This window comes from Zootoca vivipara, chromosome 4 (assembly GCF_963506605.1).
Source record: "Zootoca vivipara chromosome 4, rZooViv1.1, whole genome shotgun sequence".
Lineage (NCBI taxonomy): Eukaryota > Metazoa > Chordata > Lepidosauria > Squamata > Lacertidae > Zootoca > Zootoca vivipara.
This window is the reverse complement of record NC_083279.1, coordinates 29,450,657-29,466,454: the sequence shown is the minus strand read 5'-3', so window position 1 is coordinate 29,466,454 and position 15,798 is coordinate 29,450,657. Positions and strand designations below refer to the sequence as shown.

The window sequence follows — 15,798 nt, the reverse complement described above, 5'->3', positions numbered from 1 at the left end:
AAGCACTGGCTCTAAATGCATAAATACTTGCTCCTGTAACTGTTGTGCGAACACTGGTTTCAATGCAAGTTTGGCACCAGAGGCAGCATACGCCTTTTCCCAATGACAATTGTAAATACTTAACATTTATGTAGCACTTTGGGTTTTAAGTGCCTTGCACTGCTTCATAAATCTTTAGAACCACCCTGCAGTCTCATTATGCCTGTATTTCAGATGTGGAGCTAAGACAGAAATTGTGGCTTACCTAAGGCCACCCAGTGATCTCATGGAAGGTAATGTTGGAAGATAGGCTCTTGGCCACTATGCTACACAAGCTGTTTTTTATTTTTTAACTATTTTTCATTAGATGCCCAATAACAGTCATTCTTTGGGCAGCACACAAGATAAAATCTTAAGCGCATACTTATCTTCCCAGCCAAATGGAGAAGTAAAGAGTCTCAGCAAAGCAAGTTTATAAATATAGGACAGCTTCAACCGAGAAAAAAAAAGGGGGGTGCTCCTCTATTGTGGAAACATCTTGAACGATTTGAATCTTGATTTAAAAATGTATATTATTATGACAATTTTTAGAAAATATCTCATGGGGGGCGGAAGGTGGGCAGACACCTATTCGCATAAATTTTACAAATCATTTTCACCTTTGAGAGAAGGCATATAGTTCTTTTTTGGCAAAGCTGGCATCCAAGATGCAGAAGTATCTTAAGATTCAGCTCATGAAACAAACTACCACCACTTAAGTAAACTTCTGTTTACCTGCATGAGTGACAGGTATGCAGCTGCGGTAAAAACAACAACAACTTAGCTTCTCATATCTTGGCTAGGGTTAAGAGAGTTCTTTAAAAACTATTATTACATACTATTGCGTGCTTACTGTGCTGCAGAGCACAAAGTGCTAGAATTGCCTCTCTTCAAGGCTACTGACCAAGCAAGGATCTCTTCTTCTTTTCCTTGAAGTACAAAAGACAACAAGCATCTAGAATCACACGAAGTCCCTTGCTTCAGTCAGCTGGAGTGCAATGCTTTTAGCAGGAGCTGGGCCCTCTTAAAGAGGGGGAAATCACTTTTAACACTTGAAAGTAAAGAACGACAAATCACATTTTTTTAAAAAAGCTCAGCTGAGGTTACTGTGTATCTATCTATTTCCATTGTCATCCCTAATAAAACGGTAAGTTTAAGTCATTCCATAAGAATGCGCAGAGATCATACAAAACGGGATGTGAAGCAAAAACAAAAATGTAAATGCAGAAACATCAGAGTGCTTTTCTATCCAAATGAATGAATGGGCTGTGTTTCAGAAGATTCTACAAAGGTTTAAAAAGGAATAATCCATTATCAAAATTCCCCTTTAATGGGAGATTAACTTCAGATTCGCACACCATACTGAAGTACAAAACCCCTCAACATGCTTTCTACGATTACATATTGTGGACTGTGAGCATTAGAAAGTAATGCTATTCAAAGTCCTTGCATGTTATGCCTTTGAACAACATCTCCTAGATTTGGGGCATAGGCTATAGGGGACGTTGTCCTGTGCAAAATCACATTTACTTTCAATGGGTTTTGTGTAGGATAACCTTTTTAAGTTGCGTTCTTGGTATGGTACAAAAGTGCTTCATCTTTAAACTCCCATTTAACACTCCTAACCATGGCAGTATATTACAAAATATGGTCACTTCATCACAAAAGCAAAATGTAGCGTTAACCCAAGAAGTAAGATCACTTGTTTAAAAAAACCAAAACCTGCATCGAGTTATATTACCTGCATAAAAATACGTACTTTTCAAATCATTTTAATAAATTAAATCCCCCTAATGCTTTTGAATATATATCCCTGATAATCTATAAAAGAGGGCTTGAATTAGCAAAATAAATGGACCTCCAAAAGTACCCCCCTTCATAAAATGTATTTATATATATATATATATTTATCTTCGAGGAATGTAATAATATGTACAACTTTCATGTAGCGTATCCCTATCACTTGGGTAGGGGATATTGTGATCCTTAGGCAGCAGAGTCATGAAGGAACTCACGGCTCCAGATAAATAATACTGGTCAGTTTCTAGATTGTAATAAATCTTTCTTGCTGAGTCTTATCTTCTCAACTACAGTAGATTTCACAAGAGGTAGTTTCACTGAGAAGTCAGAAGTTGGAAATAAGGTGCATGCTCAGTGTCTTCACTCTGCAATGGGGGGGTGGATTTTGTAGAAAAGTCTTCAAAGGATGGAGATCTCTCTTGTTCCTCTTGATTGATCAGTTGGGGAGCTTTTTAATATGAATCTGCAATGCAGAGTTGAAAAGCAGCTGGTAAAATATACACCTGTTTATGAAAAAGACCACCACACTTTACAGCAAAAGACAGTTCCTTGTACTCCCTCCCCCAATGTGATTGAACCACATTTCCTACAAGCTACTTGACAGCAGAGACTAAACATGGCTTCTGTTTGTTCATATACTGCATGCATGTGTTTTGACAAAAGAGTGCCTTTTCAATGTTAAATATAAACCAGTTGGTTTGCTGTGGAAACGCTGGAGGTCTATCCTTGATTGTGAAGCTGCCCTTTGTCATAACAAAGTCTCATCCCACAACCGTGAAACATCCCAGCTGATATCTAAACTGTTGCTTTCCACACAGCTGAGAAAGCAGACTCCTAAAACACTTTTCAAACTGAATGTGATAATAGAGAAGCTGCAATGATTTGGCGAGCAGAACTTCCAGCACCTAACAGAAAAGTGTTTGTTTTTTAAACCCCTTCCAAAAGTACTTCCTAGGATTTGGGAATTATCCGGAACAGCATGGAAGGTGGTGCAGGGAGAGGGGGAAATCACAAACCCTGCCATCCGCCTGCAGACACCTCTGCTGGGCTGGATATGAAGAGAACCTTTGGTTCAAACCAAACATTCAAAAAATACTTAATAGCACTGGGATGTCATAGGGCGCTTCAACAAGGCAAATGCCCAAGGGTTCTCAAAGCAGCATGCAAACACATGCACACAGAGATGTCAGCTTGTGGCATCAGCATTTCACACAACCACAGTGTGTATCACTTGTATCACAGTGTGTATCACTTGTGTCAATTGACTAAAATCTGTCTGCAAAATGCCAGCATTGAGAGGTCCATCACAATAGTCCCACAGACTCGGAATGTCACAAAACACTTCTTTTAAAGAGAGACTTAACCCTGAAGTGGTTTGAAGGTTGGTTTTCTGGTCATACAAGGCATTTTTGTTGAAATCTTACCTCATTTAGAATTGCCCAGACAGAAGAGTTCTGTATTACCAGAAGCCGGACAGCTGCAATTGGATTTAGACTGGGATCAACTGTTCCCTCTGCTATTCCATTTTCAAATTTGCCTTCAGAAAGCAAAAAGGCATTCTAAATGAAAACGTTCAACCAATACAAGCCATCACATAAGAACATCTTACATGTAAGTCTATTTAGTTTTGAAATGGGTTCACAACTGTGGCAGTCCCCAAGGCAACACAGGAAAAGATAGAGTTTGTGGAAACAGTCAGAGATCTACTTTTTGACAAAAACAGGATTTTTCTGCCTCAGTTTGAACAATGCTTCAATGGCTCATAAATCATATTAAAAAACAACACCCCCCAAACCCTATATATTACTTTCAACATTCATCCAAATATATTCTTTATTTGGGACTGAGATTTGCGTGCAGAATAAATAAATACCCCCCTTACATATTTTTAAAATCACAGCTCTCAATTGAAACGTCTAGATTATTATTCTGTTCATATCATAAATTATTATTCTCATTATTCTGTTCATATCATAAATTACCTCAGTTTCAACTAAAAGCAGCATCATAAAGGTAAAGGGACCCCTGACCATTAGGTCCAGTCATGACCAACTTTAGGGTTGTGGCGCTTATCTCGCGTTATTGGCCGAGGGAGCCGGCGTGCAGCTTCCAGGTCATGTGGCCAGCATGACAAAGCCGCTTCTGGCGAACCAGAGCAGCACATAGAAACGCCGTTTACCTTCCCACTGTAGTGGTACCTATTTATCTACTTGCACTTTGATGTGCTTTCGAACTGCTAGGTTGGCAGGAGCTGGGACCAAGCAACGGGAGCTCACCCTGTCGCGGGGATTCGAACCGCTGACCTTTTGATCGGCAAGCCCTAGGGTCTGTGGTTTCACATCATAAATTATCTCAGTTACAACTAAAAGCAGCATCATAGTCAGCTTGTAAAAATATAGAACTGGCACTATATTTTGTTACTTTAGCTGTCCTGAGTTTATTTTAGCAATATAGGAGGACAATCAAGAATTTACTTCATCCCTTACAGATGCTGGATGCTACATGGTAACTTCTATCACTTGGTAAAACCAAAAAGTGAATAGCTGCTCAACTATCTGATCTGAGTCTGGTTTCTGCTACCATCACCCAAACTTCTGTGGGGCTTTCATAGGACCATGCCATAAGACAAGTTGCCTTAGGCCCCATCTGCACTATACCACTTTAAACAGTGATAGCTTCCCCCAAAGAATTCTGGGAATTGTAGCTTGTTACCGGTGTTGAGCTACAATTCCCGGAGTGGTGTTTTGGCCAATCACTATTCCCAGGGAACCCTGAGAATTGTAGTTCTGTGAGGGGAACAGAAGTCTTCTAACAACTAACAGTTTCCACAGTTCTTTGGGGAAAGCCATGACTGTTGAAAGTGGTATGAAGCTGCTTTAAATGTATAGTGCAGATGGGACCTCAGTTACAAAACAGTTTTGTTGATTTTATTTTTTTGTAAAACATTTCTTTTTTTCTTTCTTTCACACAGTGTTACCTATTCTGAAATACCCATCATCCAATCGTTTCTCTTTGGTTTCTTTGCTTAATACCAACTCTTCACTCTGAAAAGCGAGATAAAACAATTGAAGTATTAGTTATATGCCAATGTAATGATACATAAGGGATAGAGAAGAATTTTGGTTTGCATTTTAAAAAAATAAACCAATCCCAGTTTCTGGCCTCATCCACTGCTGGGACAACAGTCTAATGATCAAACACACTTCTCTGGATTTTGCAATGACATTCAGATTAGAAAACTGCATGTAAAAATGCTTATTTTATGGAGGAAATGGGGACAGGGTTCACCTAACAAGCCTAGTCAGTGGAAACAGCCCTGTACATTGGAGCTTCCCTCACAGTCTGGATCTGGCTTGGGAGAACCTTCAGTACAGCGGGTAGAGGAAGGAGAGGAGGGCATTCTGGCTGGCAAGCTGCAATGCTTACATAGATGAAATGTTTTCTCATAACACAATGTTGAATTCTACTCTGAATATTCTAGGGGAAAAGCATACAGATGCATATTTTGTACACAACACACATTTATAGGAAATATGTCTCAAAATGTATACAACTTAAATGCCAATTTTTCATGATTTTTTTTAAAAAAACCAATTCATTGAGAACAGGGACAGAAAAGCACATATGACTAAAAACGTAAAAATGTCACAGAAATAAGCTGATCAGTCGATAACTCTATATTACAGCAGAAAACGGGTCCCTTTGTTCTATACACAAATCATGATTAGAAGTCCCCCAAACAGAGACATTTTTTAAAAAAGAGAAAGAAATAAAGTTTTCCTTTTTGTGCAGATGCAAACAAGTGAACTGTAATTGACACTGTGAGTTGGAGCTAAGCATACTGTATAGCACATTACGAAATGCACAGCCCAAAACCTGTAGAGCAGGTTGCTATACACAAATGTTCTCTCCCGTCATATTCCTGCTTGCCTTATATTGCCTTGCACTTAATGTCAATGGCAACCCCACACAAGGCGGCTCCTAGTCCCAGTCGCACCAGAAGGAGGCATGCTGAGCCCAAATAGCAGGTCCTTATTGTTGTGTATTGAGTCAAAGGATTTTATCTCTGTATTATTATTGTCTGTATTTGCATTAGGATAAAGTAACTGCCTTTTGGTTCCAGAGGGTACAGCTACTATTGGTTCATTTAAGCTGCTGTATTTGGATCCTCTGTCTTATTGGTTTCCTCCAAAAGGCAGCACTGTGATTGCTTGATATTGTTCCCTCCAAAATGTATCCCTTCCTAGCTAGTCCCCTGTCCCTATAAATGTAGCTTTCCTCTCCTCAGTCTTCAGTCTTGTTCACTTTAATAAAGAGCTGTTACTAGAGAACTGTCTCCAGCATGTTATGTCAAGAGAGCTGAAATCACAAACCCCACGTCACAACAACTGGCGACGAAGGTGGGATCCGGAATGCTGAGGAGCGGTTAAACACAGCCCTGCCTCAGAGTCCGGATTGCAACTGAGAACAAGACTCACTGGCCAGCTGAGAAGACGACCCTGCCCGCTAGGACAATGGAGAGTCCAAGGGTATTGGAGCCCTTCCAGCCATCAGAGCCCCACACGTGGGAAGACTACGTCGAACGCTTCGAGTTCTTTGCAGTGGCTCAAGGGATCACCGATGCCAGCAAAAGAAGGGCCACATTCCTGAGCTACTGTGGGCCCGAGACCTTCAAGCTGGCCAAGGCATTGCTTGCTCCAGCGAAACTGAGTGAAACATCTCTCAAAGATATTCTTGCCTGCCTAACGAGCCACTTGGCGCCTACTGAGACCAAGATGGCCCGGCGGATGGAGTTCCATAAGAGGCAGCAGCATGCTGGGGAGTCTGTATCCGCATTTCTGGCTGAACTCCGGAAGCTCGCTCAGCACTGCGGCTTCCAAAATCTGGAAGAGACTCTCCTGGATCGGTTTATTGGGGGTCTGAGCAGCAAGAAAGCCAGAAGACGCATCGTGGCTAAAGAAGAGGTTACCCTTGCTTCAGCCTTGAAGGAGGCCACCGCCACGGAGAATTATGAAAGAGAGGAGCTTGATGCCAGTCGCAAGGCCACTAAGCCACAGATAGAAGTTGCACATGCCATGGACGAGCTAGAGGCTACTCCGAGCCAGAGCCCAGTCCGTGGGGTCGAGTCGGTGCGTCAGGCCTGCACAGTGCACAAAGATCGCCGAGGCAGTTGCCCAGGTTGTGGCGGAAACCATGAGCGGAAGAGTTGTCGTTTCAGGGATGCTATGTGTCGGATGTGCGGGAAGACTGGTCACATCGCCAGGGTCTGTAGATCGGCGGCGTCGGGAGCAACAGGAGCACCTAGACTGGAGCATCGCAGACCGCCCACAGCAACTCGTTTTCTAAAGGACTGCCACTACGTAACGGAGATCAACGGGAGGGCCGTGCAGTTTCCAGCGCAAGGCAAGGCACACGTCAAGGTGAAGATTGAGGGTCAGCAGTGCGACATGGAGGTGGACTCCGGATCTGCATTCACCATCGTGTCGGACCAGACCGCGAAGACATTCTTCCCCAGGGGTAAGTTGCCCCCTCTGGAGCCCTTCCCGGCAACCTTGCAGTCGTACTCAGCAGGCCGCATCCATGTTATGGGAATGTGTGCCGTGAGAGTACAGTTCCGGGACAAACAGGCTGTACTCAAACTGGTGATTGCGAAGGGCAGTCGCCCCAGTCTCCTGGGCACTGACTGGTTCCCCGCCCTGGGACTGAGTATATCAGGGCTTAATTCAATACAAACCTGCCCTGAGATGAGCGAGGCATTATGCAAGGAATTTGCTGGTCTCTTTAATGGAAAACTGGGTTGTTATAAAGGGCCCCCAGTTGACTTCGAGTTGGACCCCGGGGTGGCCCCAATCCGACTCAAACCAAGGCGAGTGCCATTTGCACTGCAACCCAAGATCGAGGCAGAGCTGGATAAATTGGTCAAGCAGGGAGTTCTCTCACCCGTGGACTCTGCTAAGTGGGAGACTCCAATCGTCACACCCCTTAAAGCAAATGGGGAAGTCAGGATCTGTGCAGATTACAAATGTACTATCAATAAGGCACTCAGGGGAAACTCATACCCCATTCCGGTCGTATCACATCTGTTGGCTAAACTGGCTGGGGGCAAGGTGTTTGCCAAAATTGACCTGGCACAAGCTTACCAACAGCTGCCAGTAACCCCACAATCAGCGGAAGCACAGACTATTGTCACACATAAAGGGGCGTTCAGAGTTAACAGATTGCAGTTCGGAGTTTGTGTGGCCCCAGGGATTTTTCAAGGGCTCATGGAACGCCTGTTAAGAGGTCTGCCGGGGGTCTTGCCATTTTTTGATGACGTTTTGATTGCTGGAAAAGACCCACAGGAACTGGTTGCGCGTGTCCGTGCAGTGTTGCTCAAGTTCAAGGAGGTGGGGTTGCAACTGAAAAAGGAAAAATGCAGTTTTGGGGTGCCAACGGTGGATTTCTTGGGGTTTAAAATTGATGCATCAGGCATCCACCCCACAGATGCTAAGATTAAGGCCATCATCGAGGCACCACGACCACAGAACAAGACGGAGTTGCAGTCATTCCTGGGACTTATTAACTTTTATCATTCGTTCTTACCCCAGAAAGCTTCGGTAGCTGAACCATTACATAGACTATTGCAGAAAAAGAATGTGTGGCGATGGGGGCAGGAGCAGCAGAAGGCTTTTGACTCCTTGCGAGGAATGCTGAGTAGCAGGAGCGTCCTTGCTCATTATGATGAGTCAAAGCCGCTGGTCTTGGCATGTGATGCCTCTCAATACGGTCTGGGGGCTGTGCTGAGTCATAGGGAACCGGATGGGTCGGAAAAGCCCATCTCTTTCTATTCCCGTACGTTGTCGCCCACGGAGCGCAACTATGCTCAAATTGATAAAGAGGCACTGGCTATTGTGTCCGGAATCAAAAGGTTCTATGATTATTTGTACGGTCGCCATTTCTCCATTGAAACGGACCACAAACCACTGTTAGGGTTGTTCAACCCAAACAAACAAAAGCCACAAATTCTCTCCCCCAGAATGTTGCGTTGGTCAATATTCCTGAATGGGTTCCAGTACACCTTGACCCATGTGCCGGGGAAACAGTTGTGCCATGCTGATGCGCTGAGTCGATTGCCCCTTCCTGGCGGGAGCAATGAGGATCCTGCTCCGGCGGAGCATATTATGATGCTAGAAACACTTCCGGGGGCTCCTGTAACAGCTACAGATATAGCTGAGAAAACGAGGAAAGATGCTGTTCTCTCCCGTGTGCTCACTTGGGTGGGGAGGGGGTGGCCAGGTGGTCCGCATGAAGAAAAATTCAGGCCTTATGCGACAAGGCAGCACGAATTGTCCATGCATAAGGGTTGTCTCCTATGGGGAGATAGGGTGATCATCCCAGCACCACTGAGAAACAGGGTTCTTGAGACGCTTCACATGGGACACCCGGGAATGGTCAGGATGAAGTCACTAGCCCGATGTTATGTGTGGTGGCCTGGAATGGACCAGAACATAGAACAATGGGTACGAACATGCAAGGCATGCCAAGAGGTGCGGCCAGAAGTGGCCAGAGCACCAGTCCACTGGTGGGAGCAGTCCAGGACTCCCTGGAGCCGACTGCACATAGATTTTGCTGGGCCATTCCAAGGGAAGGTCTTTTTGGTTATCGTTGATGCATATTCCAAATGGTTAGAAGTGGCGATGGTCCCTAGCATGGCATCAGCTGCCGTAATCAAGGTGTTGAGGCAGCTGTTTGCTACCCACGGGTTACCTGAGACCATTGTATCAGATAATGGGGCAGCTTTTGTATCCCAAGAATTCAGGGCATTCTTGGCTGATAACTTCATAAGAGGGGTCACATCCGCGCCCTTTCACCCATCCTCCAATGGGCAGGCTGAGCGCATGGTAAGAACAGCCAAAGAATCCATTGCGCGCTTAATGGAGGGTAACTGGTCGGCTCGCATTGCGCGAATGTTATTTTTGCAGCATGCGACACCGTGTACTGCGACGGGCAAGTCGCCAGCCGAGCTGCTCTTAGGTAGAAGACTGGTAACGGTGCTGGATTATGTCCACCCAGATAAAATGCCAAACCGTAATTCAAGAGCAACCCCCCCGGCTGAGACTGACACAACAAGGTATCTCGCCCCTGAAGATCTGGTCTGGGTGAGGAACTATTCACGAGGTCCGCGGTGGGTGGCTGGTGTGATCACCCGGGCTAGTGGACCTGTGTCCTATTATGTGACCTTGGAAAATGGGCAAGTTTGGAAGAGACATATAGATCAGCTGAGGCGCCGGGCGCTCAGCAGGGAGGAGTCAGATAATTCATCCCTGGCTAATGACGCACAGCTGCGAGACCAGAGTGAAGATGGTCCAGAGGTGCAGTCACCAGGGGCTTCAGCAAATGAACCAGGGTCTGCTAGTCCTCATGATGACGAGGTACAGGTCGGGGACCCTGAGATGTCTGGGAATCCATCTGTTCCTGATGAAACCCCTATAGCAGCCCCTCCACCACAGGTAACACCCAATCCAGAACCTGCAACACCTATTGTCAGGAGATCAGGTAGAAGTTGTAGGACCCCACAGTACCTGAGGGATTACGTCTGCTGTGCTCACTAGGGGGGGAGGGGTGTTGTGTATTGAGTCAAAGGATTTTATCTCTGTATTATTATTGTCTGTATTTGCATTAGGATAAAGTAACTGCCTTTTGGTTCCAGAGGGTACAGCTACTATTGGTTCATTTAAGCTGCTGTATTTGGATCCTCTGTCTTATTGGTTTCCTCCAAAAGGCAGCACTGTGATTGCTTGATATTGTTCCCTCCAAAATGTATCCCTTCCTAGCTAGTCCCCTGTCCCTATAAATGTAGCTTTCCTCTCCTCAGTCTTCAGTCTTGTTCACTTTAATAAAGAGCTGTTACTAGAGAACTGTCTCCAGCATGTTATGTCAAGAGAGCTGAAATCACAAACCCCACGTCACAACACTTATCTCCTGCCCTTTCCCCTCAATGACGGTATCATAATAGCAAGTCAGACGGTAATTTAAGTCTCTTCATATTTTTATACCAGGCACCTATGCTACTTACTGTGTTCCTTCCTTTGGTCAGTGTCTGGATGCACAATGGAACTTCTCTTTCCGTTCACTGCTTGCCCCCAACTCTGCTCCATATAGGGTTGCCATACATCCAGGAAATCCTGGGCATGTCCTCTTTTGGGGGCCAACATGCCCACCCGGAGTAATTTTCACATCTTAAAGCAAATGTCTGGGTTTGCGGGGAGTTGCTTTTATTTGGGAGGTGGCGCAGGCTGCTCTGTATGCCATGGCTGCTGCCAGCCCAAGCGTGCGCACCTCTTTCCCCAGCTCAGGCTGGCAGCGGCTCGGGCTGTCCTCTTTTTTGCTCTACAAGATATGGCAACCCTAGCTCCAGAGAACTGGAAGAACCCGTCAATCAGATTTAGGGGGAACACAAGGAGAGGACACTACTAATAGAACTGTCGCCCTTTCTTCTTAACCCTAATTGTACCACAACTGTTGTATGGCCTTTGTTATCACCTCCCAAGCATCCTGAGGCTGGTAAGGCCGCTGGAGTCAATTTCACAAGCAAAGTTCTATAAATGCTAAACCAAGTCCTACAATTCTGCATTCAGTGGGTAGTGGCAGCTCTTGTTTAACAGCAATTTTTCTAGGTTATACTTAGATCATGAATAAAAAAATTCCTTCAGTAGCACCTTAAAGACCAACTAAGTTTATATTTTGGTATGAGCTTTCGTGTGCATGCACACTTCTTCAGACACACTTCTTGCATGCACACGAAAGCTCATACCAAAATATAAACTTAGTTGGTCTTTAAGGTGCTACTGAAGGAATTTTTTTATTTTGCTTCGACTCAGACCAACACGGCTACCTACCTGTAATTAGATCATGAATGTCAGCCTTCTGGAAACATACATTCCTTATTCCAGATTTTTTTAGATAAGATTTGGTGGGATTAATAGTTCTATCATTGGGAGGGAGAAAACCCACATTCTCTTACATCAACAGAAGTGTCATGTATGAAAGATACTCATTTTTACCCTTAAGATAAATACAAAGGATGGGGAACAGACTTCTCTGTCTTCATACCTTAAAAGGCAACACTTCCACTGTTGTGTTGACGAATATATCTCCTGGATGTTCTGGGTTGCCGCTGTGGAACAGGAATCTATAAATGCGAAGATTAAGAAGCCCAAGATGATCAGTCATGGCTAATGAGAAGTATGGAAACATATAAAGGCCACCTAAAAGACCCACAGCCTGCAAAATCCTGTTTATTTAGAAGTTAATGTGTTCAAAGGGGTTTACTCCCAGGTAAGTATGGAAAAGACTGCTGCCAATGACACCCAAAGGATTTAATGAAAGCATGTTGAAAGATTATAACATTGGGTTGTATCCAACATGGTGCTAACTAAATGTTCCATCAGTGCAAGTATTTCTGCACTGATTACAGTATATATTTTAGTTGAATACTGCCCCTGGTTCTTGTACACAGTTGTCAAAGGAATCATAATGGACTAAAATTATCAAATGAGATTTGTATGTTCTTAACCGCTATCAGTGTAAGGATGCCTATAAGGAATTCAACTACGTTTAAATAAGAAGCATGTTTATATTACAACCCCCAAATCAATTCAGTAATTTCAAACCATGAATGGGTAACCTTGCCCCTTGAATTTGTTGTTAAGACTATCAACTCCCATTAGTCCAGCCAGCATGGTCAATAGCTATGGATAGGAGTTGGTCCAACAACACCTGTAAGCCACAGGTAAGATACCCCTGTTTTAAACAAATCTAGATCTTTTGTCAGGAAGCCTGTTCAGGAGTGCTATTTTGGGATGCACAGACAGTAACATGAAAATTGTGAATATTTCCTCAAAGGGGAAAGGACGAGCTACTTGACCTAAAAGCAAACTAGACATCCTATCTAGTGGGAAGTTCCTATCTAGGCAGGAACATTGCCGGGGGGGGGGGTGCCTTGGGAAGAGCCCAACAAACTACGGCAACAGGAGGTCTCTGGGCAAGTGATCCAAAGGGCACAATTGTTTGGGAAGATTTAAAGTAAATCACGAGAACAGCTGACCAAAAGAACCCCTAAATATACATCACTTTCATTTATTTCTGTTATTTGCAAGCTGTAAAAAACAGGACTGCCGATACAGTTATAAATCCTTACACATTACAGCATGATAGCAGAAAGTCCAATGTATGTAAACAAATCTGTTCCTTGCTTTCCTACCCCCCCCCCCAAATAGTCAAATAAGGTTCCTGCAATCTTATGCACACTTTCCTGAGAGAAAGTCCCAATTACTACATGTTAACTTCCAGCCTGACATCTGGCTGGTTGATAGGGGATCAAATATTTATTTCACTCATTATAATGCGCATCAATCTCTGACTTTTGACTTCTGGGTTTCTGGGGGTTTTCCTGTTCCTATTCTGTCTCTCACAGCTACAATAAACCTACCATTAAAATTATGGACTGGTCATTTCTTCGTCAGAGGGCAAATGGGCAAATTTAGCAGGGGATCAAATACTTTCCCCCCTCACTGTAACTACCCCAAATTAGTTCATAGCATTATAGACTAATTTTGCAGATCACTTACAGCCTCTGGGTTGGTTTTTGAATTGAGGTGGTGGGGAAGACACCCCAAATATGTGCCCAAGGAATTGCAAAATAACCATGAAGAAGCATGATATAATTAGTACCTTTCAAAAGATAAATCATTTTTACTATTTTAAAAAAGTCAGGTGGATGTTGAGTGCAAGTTGCGACAGGTCATTGGGTTACAAATTGTCCATAGAAGCATATTGTGATGTTTACACAAAATGCAAAATTTGGCAATTGTAAACCTCCCCTTGGTGGGGCACTCACAATTCAACTTTATTCAAGTAAGCTCTGCCAGCAATATCTCTAGTGGATGAATCAGAAATCAGCAAGTAGTTGCTTCTTAACCCACAGCTGTAATATTTTGAGAACAAGTTCATGGCCAGTGATGTTAAAACAAGGATGACTCATCATCTGTCAGATTCCTAAGGATCTATTTCAATGTGAAATTTCGATAACCCAGCTAATCATTTAACCTCCAAGATATACCCTTCTGCTTAGTCACCAGCATTTAATTTAAATGACCATGCAGCACTTCTGCAAAATTCATTTCCAACCTCATGACAGGATTAATAAGCATGTCTAAGCAACTGAAAGCGGAAAGAATTCCCATAGAGATGTGTGCATGAAAACACTAAAGCTGAGTGCTAAATACACTTAGAACTTAACAGAACTTAAAATCTGTTAACAGTACACTTCTATCCTAATCTAATAGTACAAAATGGTTTCCTGCACAAGTTTTTATTTGCAAGAAGAAAAGTGACATCACACGGAGCCAAATTTACAATTTGCATTCCAAAATGGCACATATAACAACTGGGCTATTTTAATTCTAAACAACCGGTGTGGCTTTGTCTTGTCTAAGATACCGAATATTTGACAAAAATGTCCAACAAGCAAACTAATCATTCTATTGGATGCCATGAACAATTATTTATAAAGCTGGTCGATTTACTGTAATTCCAACCTCATTTCAAGACACAGTTCAGCAGAAGCTTCATTTTGTCATGGAAGCGCTTACCTTTCTACATTGACAGGCTTGTCAAATTTAAAGAGGATATAATCTCCAGCAACTGGTGTAACAGCCCAAAAGAAATCTTCACCCATGTAGGCTTTTTCAAGAGCATGACCCTGATAGACCTTCAAAGTTGTAGAAACCTCTGCAGGTGGATTGACATGAATTTTATGCAATAATGGCTTCAGGAAGTCTTTATCCTAAAAAGACGTTAAGATTCATTAAGCTAGGAACCGAAGAAGAGGGCAGATACAAAACAGACTCTGCTTCAGTGAGCTGTAGCAAAAAAAAAAAAACCCTGCCTGAAGCAGCTTTTATCAAGAGGCATTAAACATTTCCTCAACACACGTTGGGAGTCTATTGTTCAGTCTCCTGTTTTCCTTTTCTGATTTTTCTGCAGCTATTATTGATCCTCTTTCTGTTGTCAAGCTGGCCATCAGCCATATTATATTTTCTCCCTTCCACTGGCTTATTTTGCAGTTAAATTAAAATTCAATTAATGTTAATCAACAAGTTTACAATTTTAAGAAGGTTTACTTAGAGAGAGTGAACAAGACAGCTTTTATTAGAGATGAGAGGAACAAGATTTTCCCTCTACCCTGTAGCAAACAAGGGGAGATATCCTCTCCCTCACTGACAATATTGCACGATGAAACTATTGCTCCTCCACCTCCCTTTAGCCTTCATGTATCCCAAAATCAACCTCTGGTGAAGATGGGGTCACAAGAATAGGAGAAAAAGGAGTAGACCCATCACAACCAGTGGTACTTTTGCTTTATCATATTTGATCATCAACCATGGGGCCTTGTAGCCAGAGACAGCTGTACTTTGCAACATCACTCAGAAGATTGATTAGTATGCCAGTTGCTAAACCTGGTCTTCCAAGTAAAGTAAAGGAAGCATAAAGTACTCACTGTAAGTTTCTGTATCTTTCCTGCTAGAGAGGAGTGCAGACCCACATGCTGGAAAAGTGAAGGCCTGAAGCGTATTCTGAGATTTGACTTCTGTCTATCGCAATGTTTCTTAAAAGAAAAGTTGGGGTGTGGGGGAAGATTTTAGTAATGCGGAACAAGTTAAACGCTATCCTTACGCATGATGACTTAAAAATAAGTGAGCCAAAATATTGCGCAGCATTCTTGATGCCGGCCTTCCATAGCCCCGTAGTTTTGTTTCTCCTTTCATTCAGGGAGAAAAGAAAACCTTACTGTCACGCACAGAACAGCCCAACCTGCCCCACAAAGATCAAAGACCCTGTGCCAAGGGATGAAATATTAACTATCAAGGAAGGCAGTCAATCATCCCCCTCTCATACCAACCCAACTTCAACAGAAAGTAAGAATTTATCAATAGCACT

General features: G+C 43.3%; 1 protein-coding gene across 7 annotated transcripts in view; it reads right to left on the bottom strand.

Annotated features, from left to right (window-relative positions):
* Positions 1 to 675: 675 nt before the first annotated feature.
* Positions 676 to 15,798, bottom strand: part of MGAT4A (alpha-1,3-mannosyl-glycoprotein 4-beta-N-acetylglucosaminyltransferase A) — a 60,945-nt gene continuing 45,822 nt past the window's right edge. For 6 of the 7 annotated variants that reach the window (XM_035114615.2, XM_035114613.2, XM_060273447.1 and 3 more), the window contains exons 11-15: positions 15,359 to 15,466; positions 14,451 to 14,644; positions 11,911 to 11,989; positions 4,796 to 4,862; positions 2,296 to 3,355 (exon numbers count right to left, since the gene is read on the bottom strand). In XM_035114615.2, coding sequence (XP_034970506.1) covers positions 3,213 to 3,355; positions 4,796 to 4,862; positions 11,911 to 11,989; positions 14,451 to 14,644; positions 15,359 to 15,466 — 591 coding nt within the window. In that variant the 3' untranslated portion in view covers positions 2,296 to 3,212. The other variant, XM_035114618.2, reaches the window with a different exon arrangement.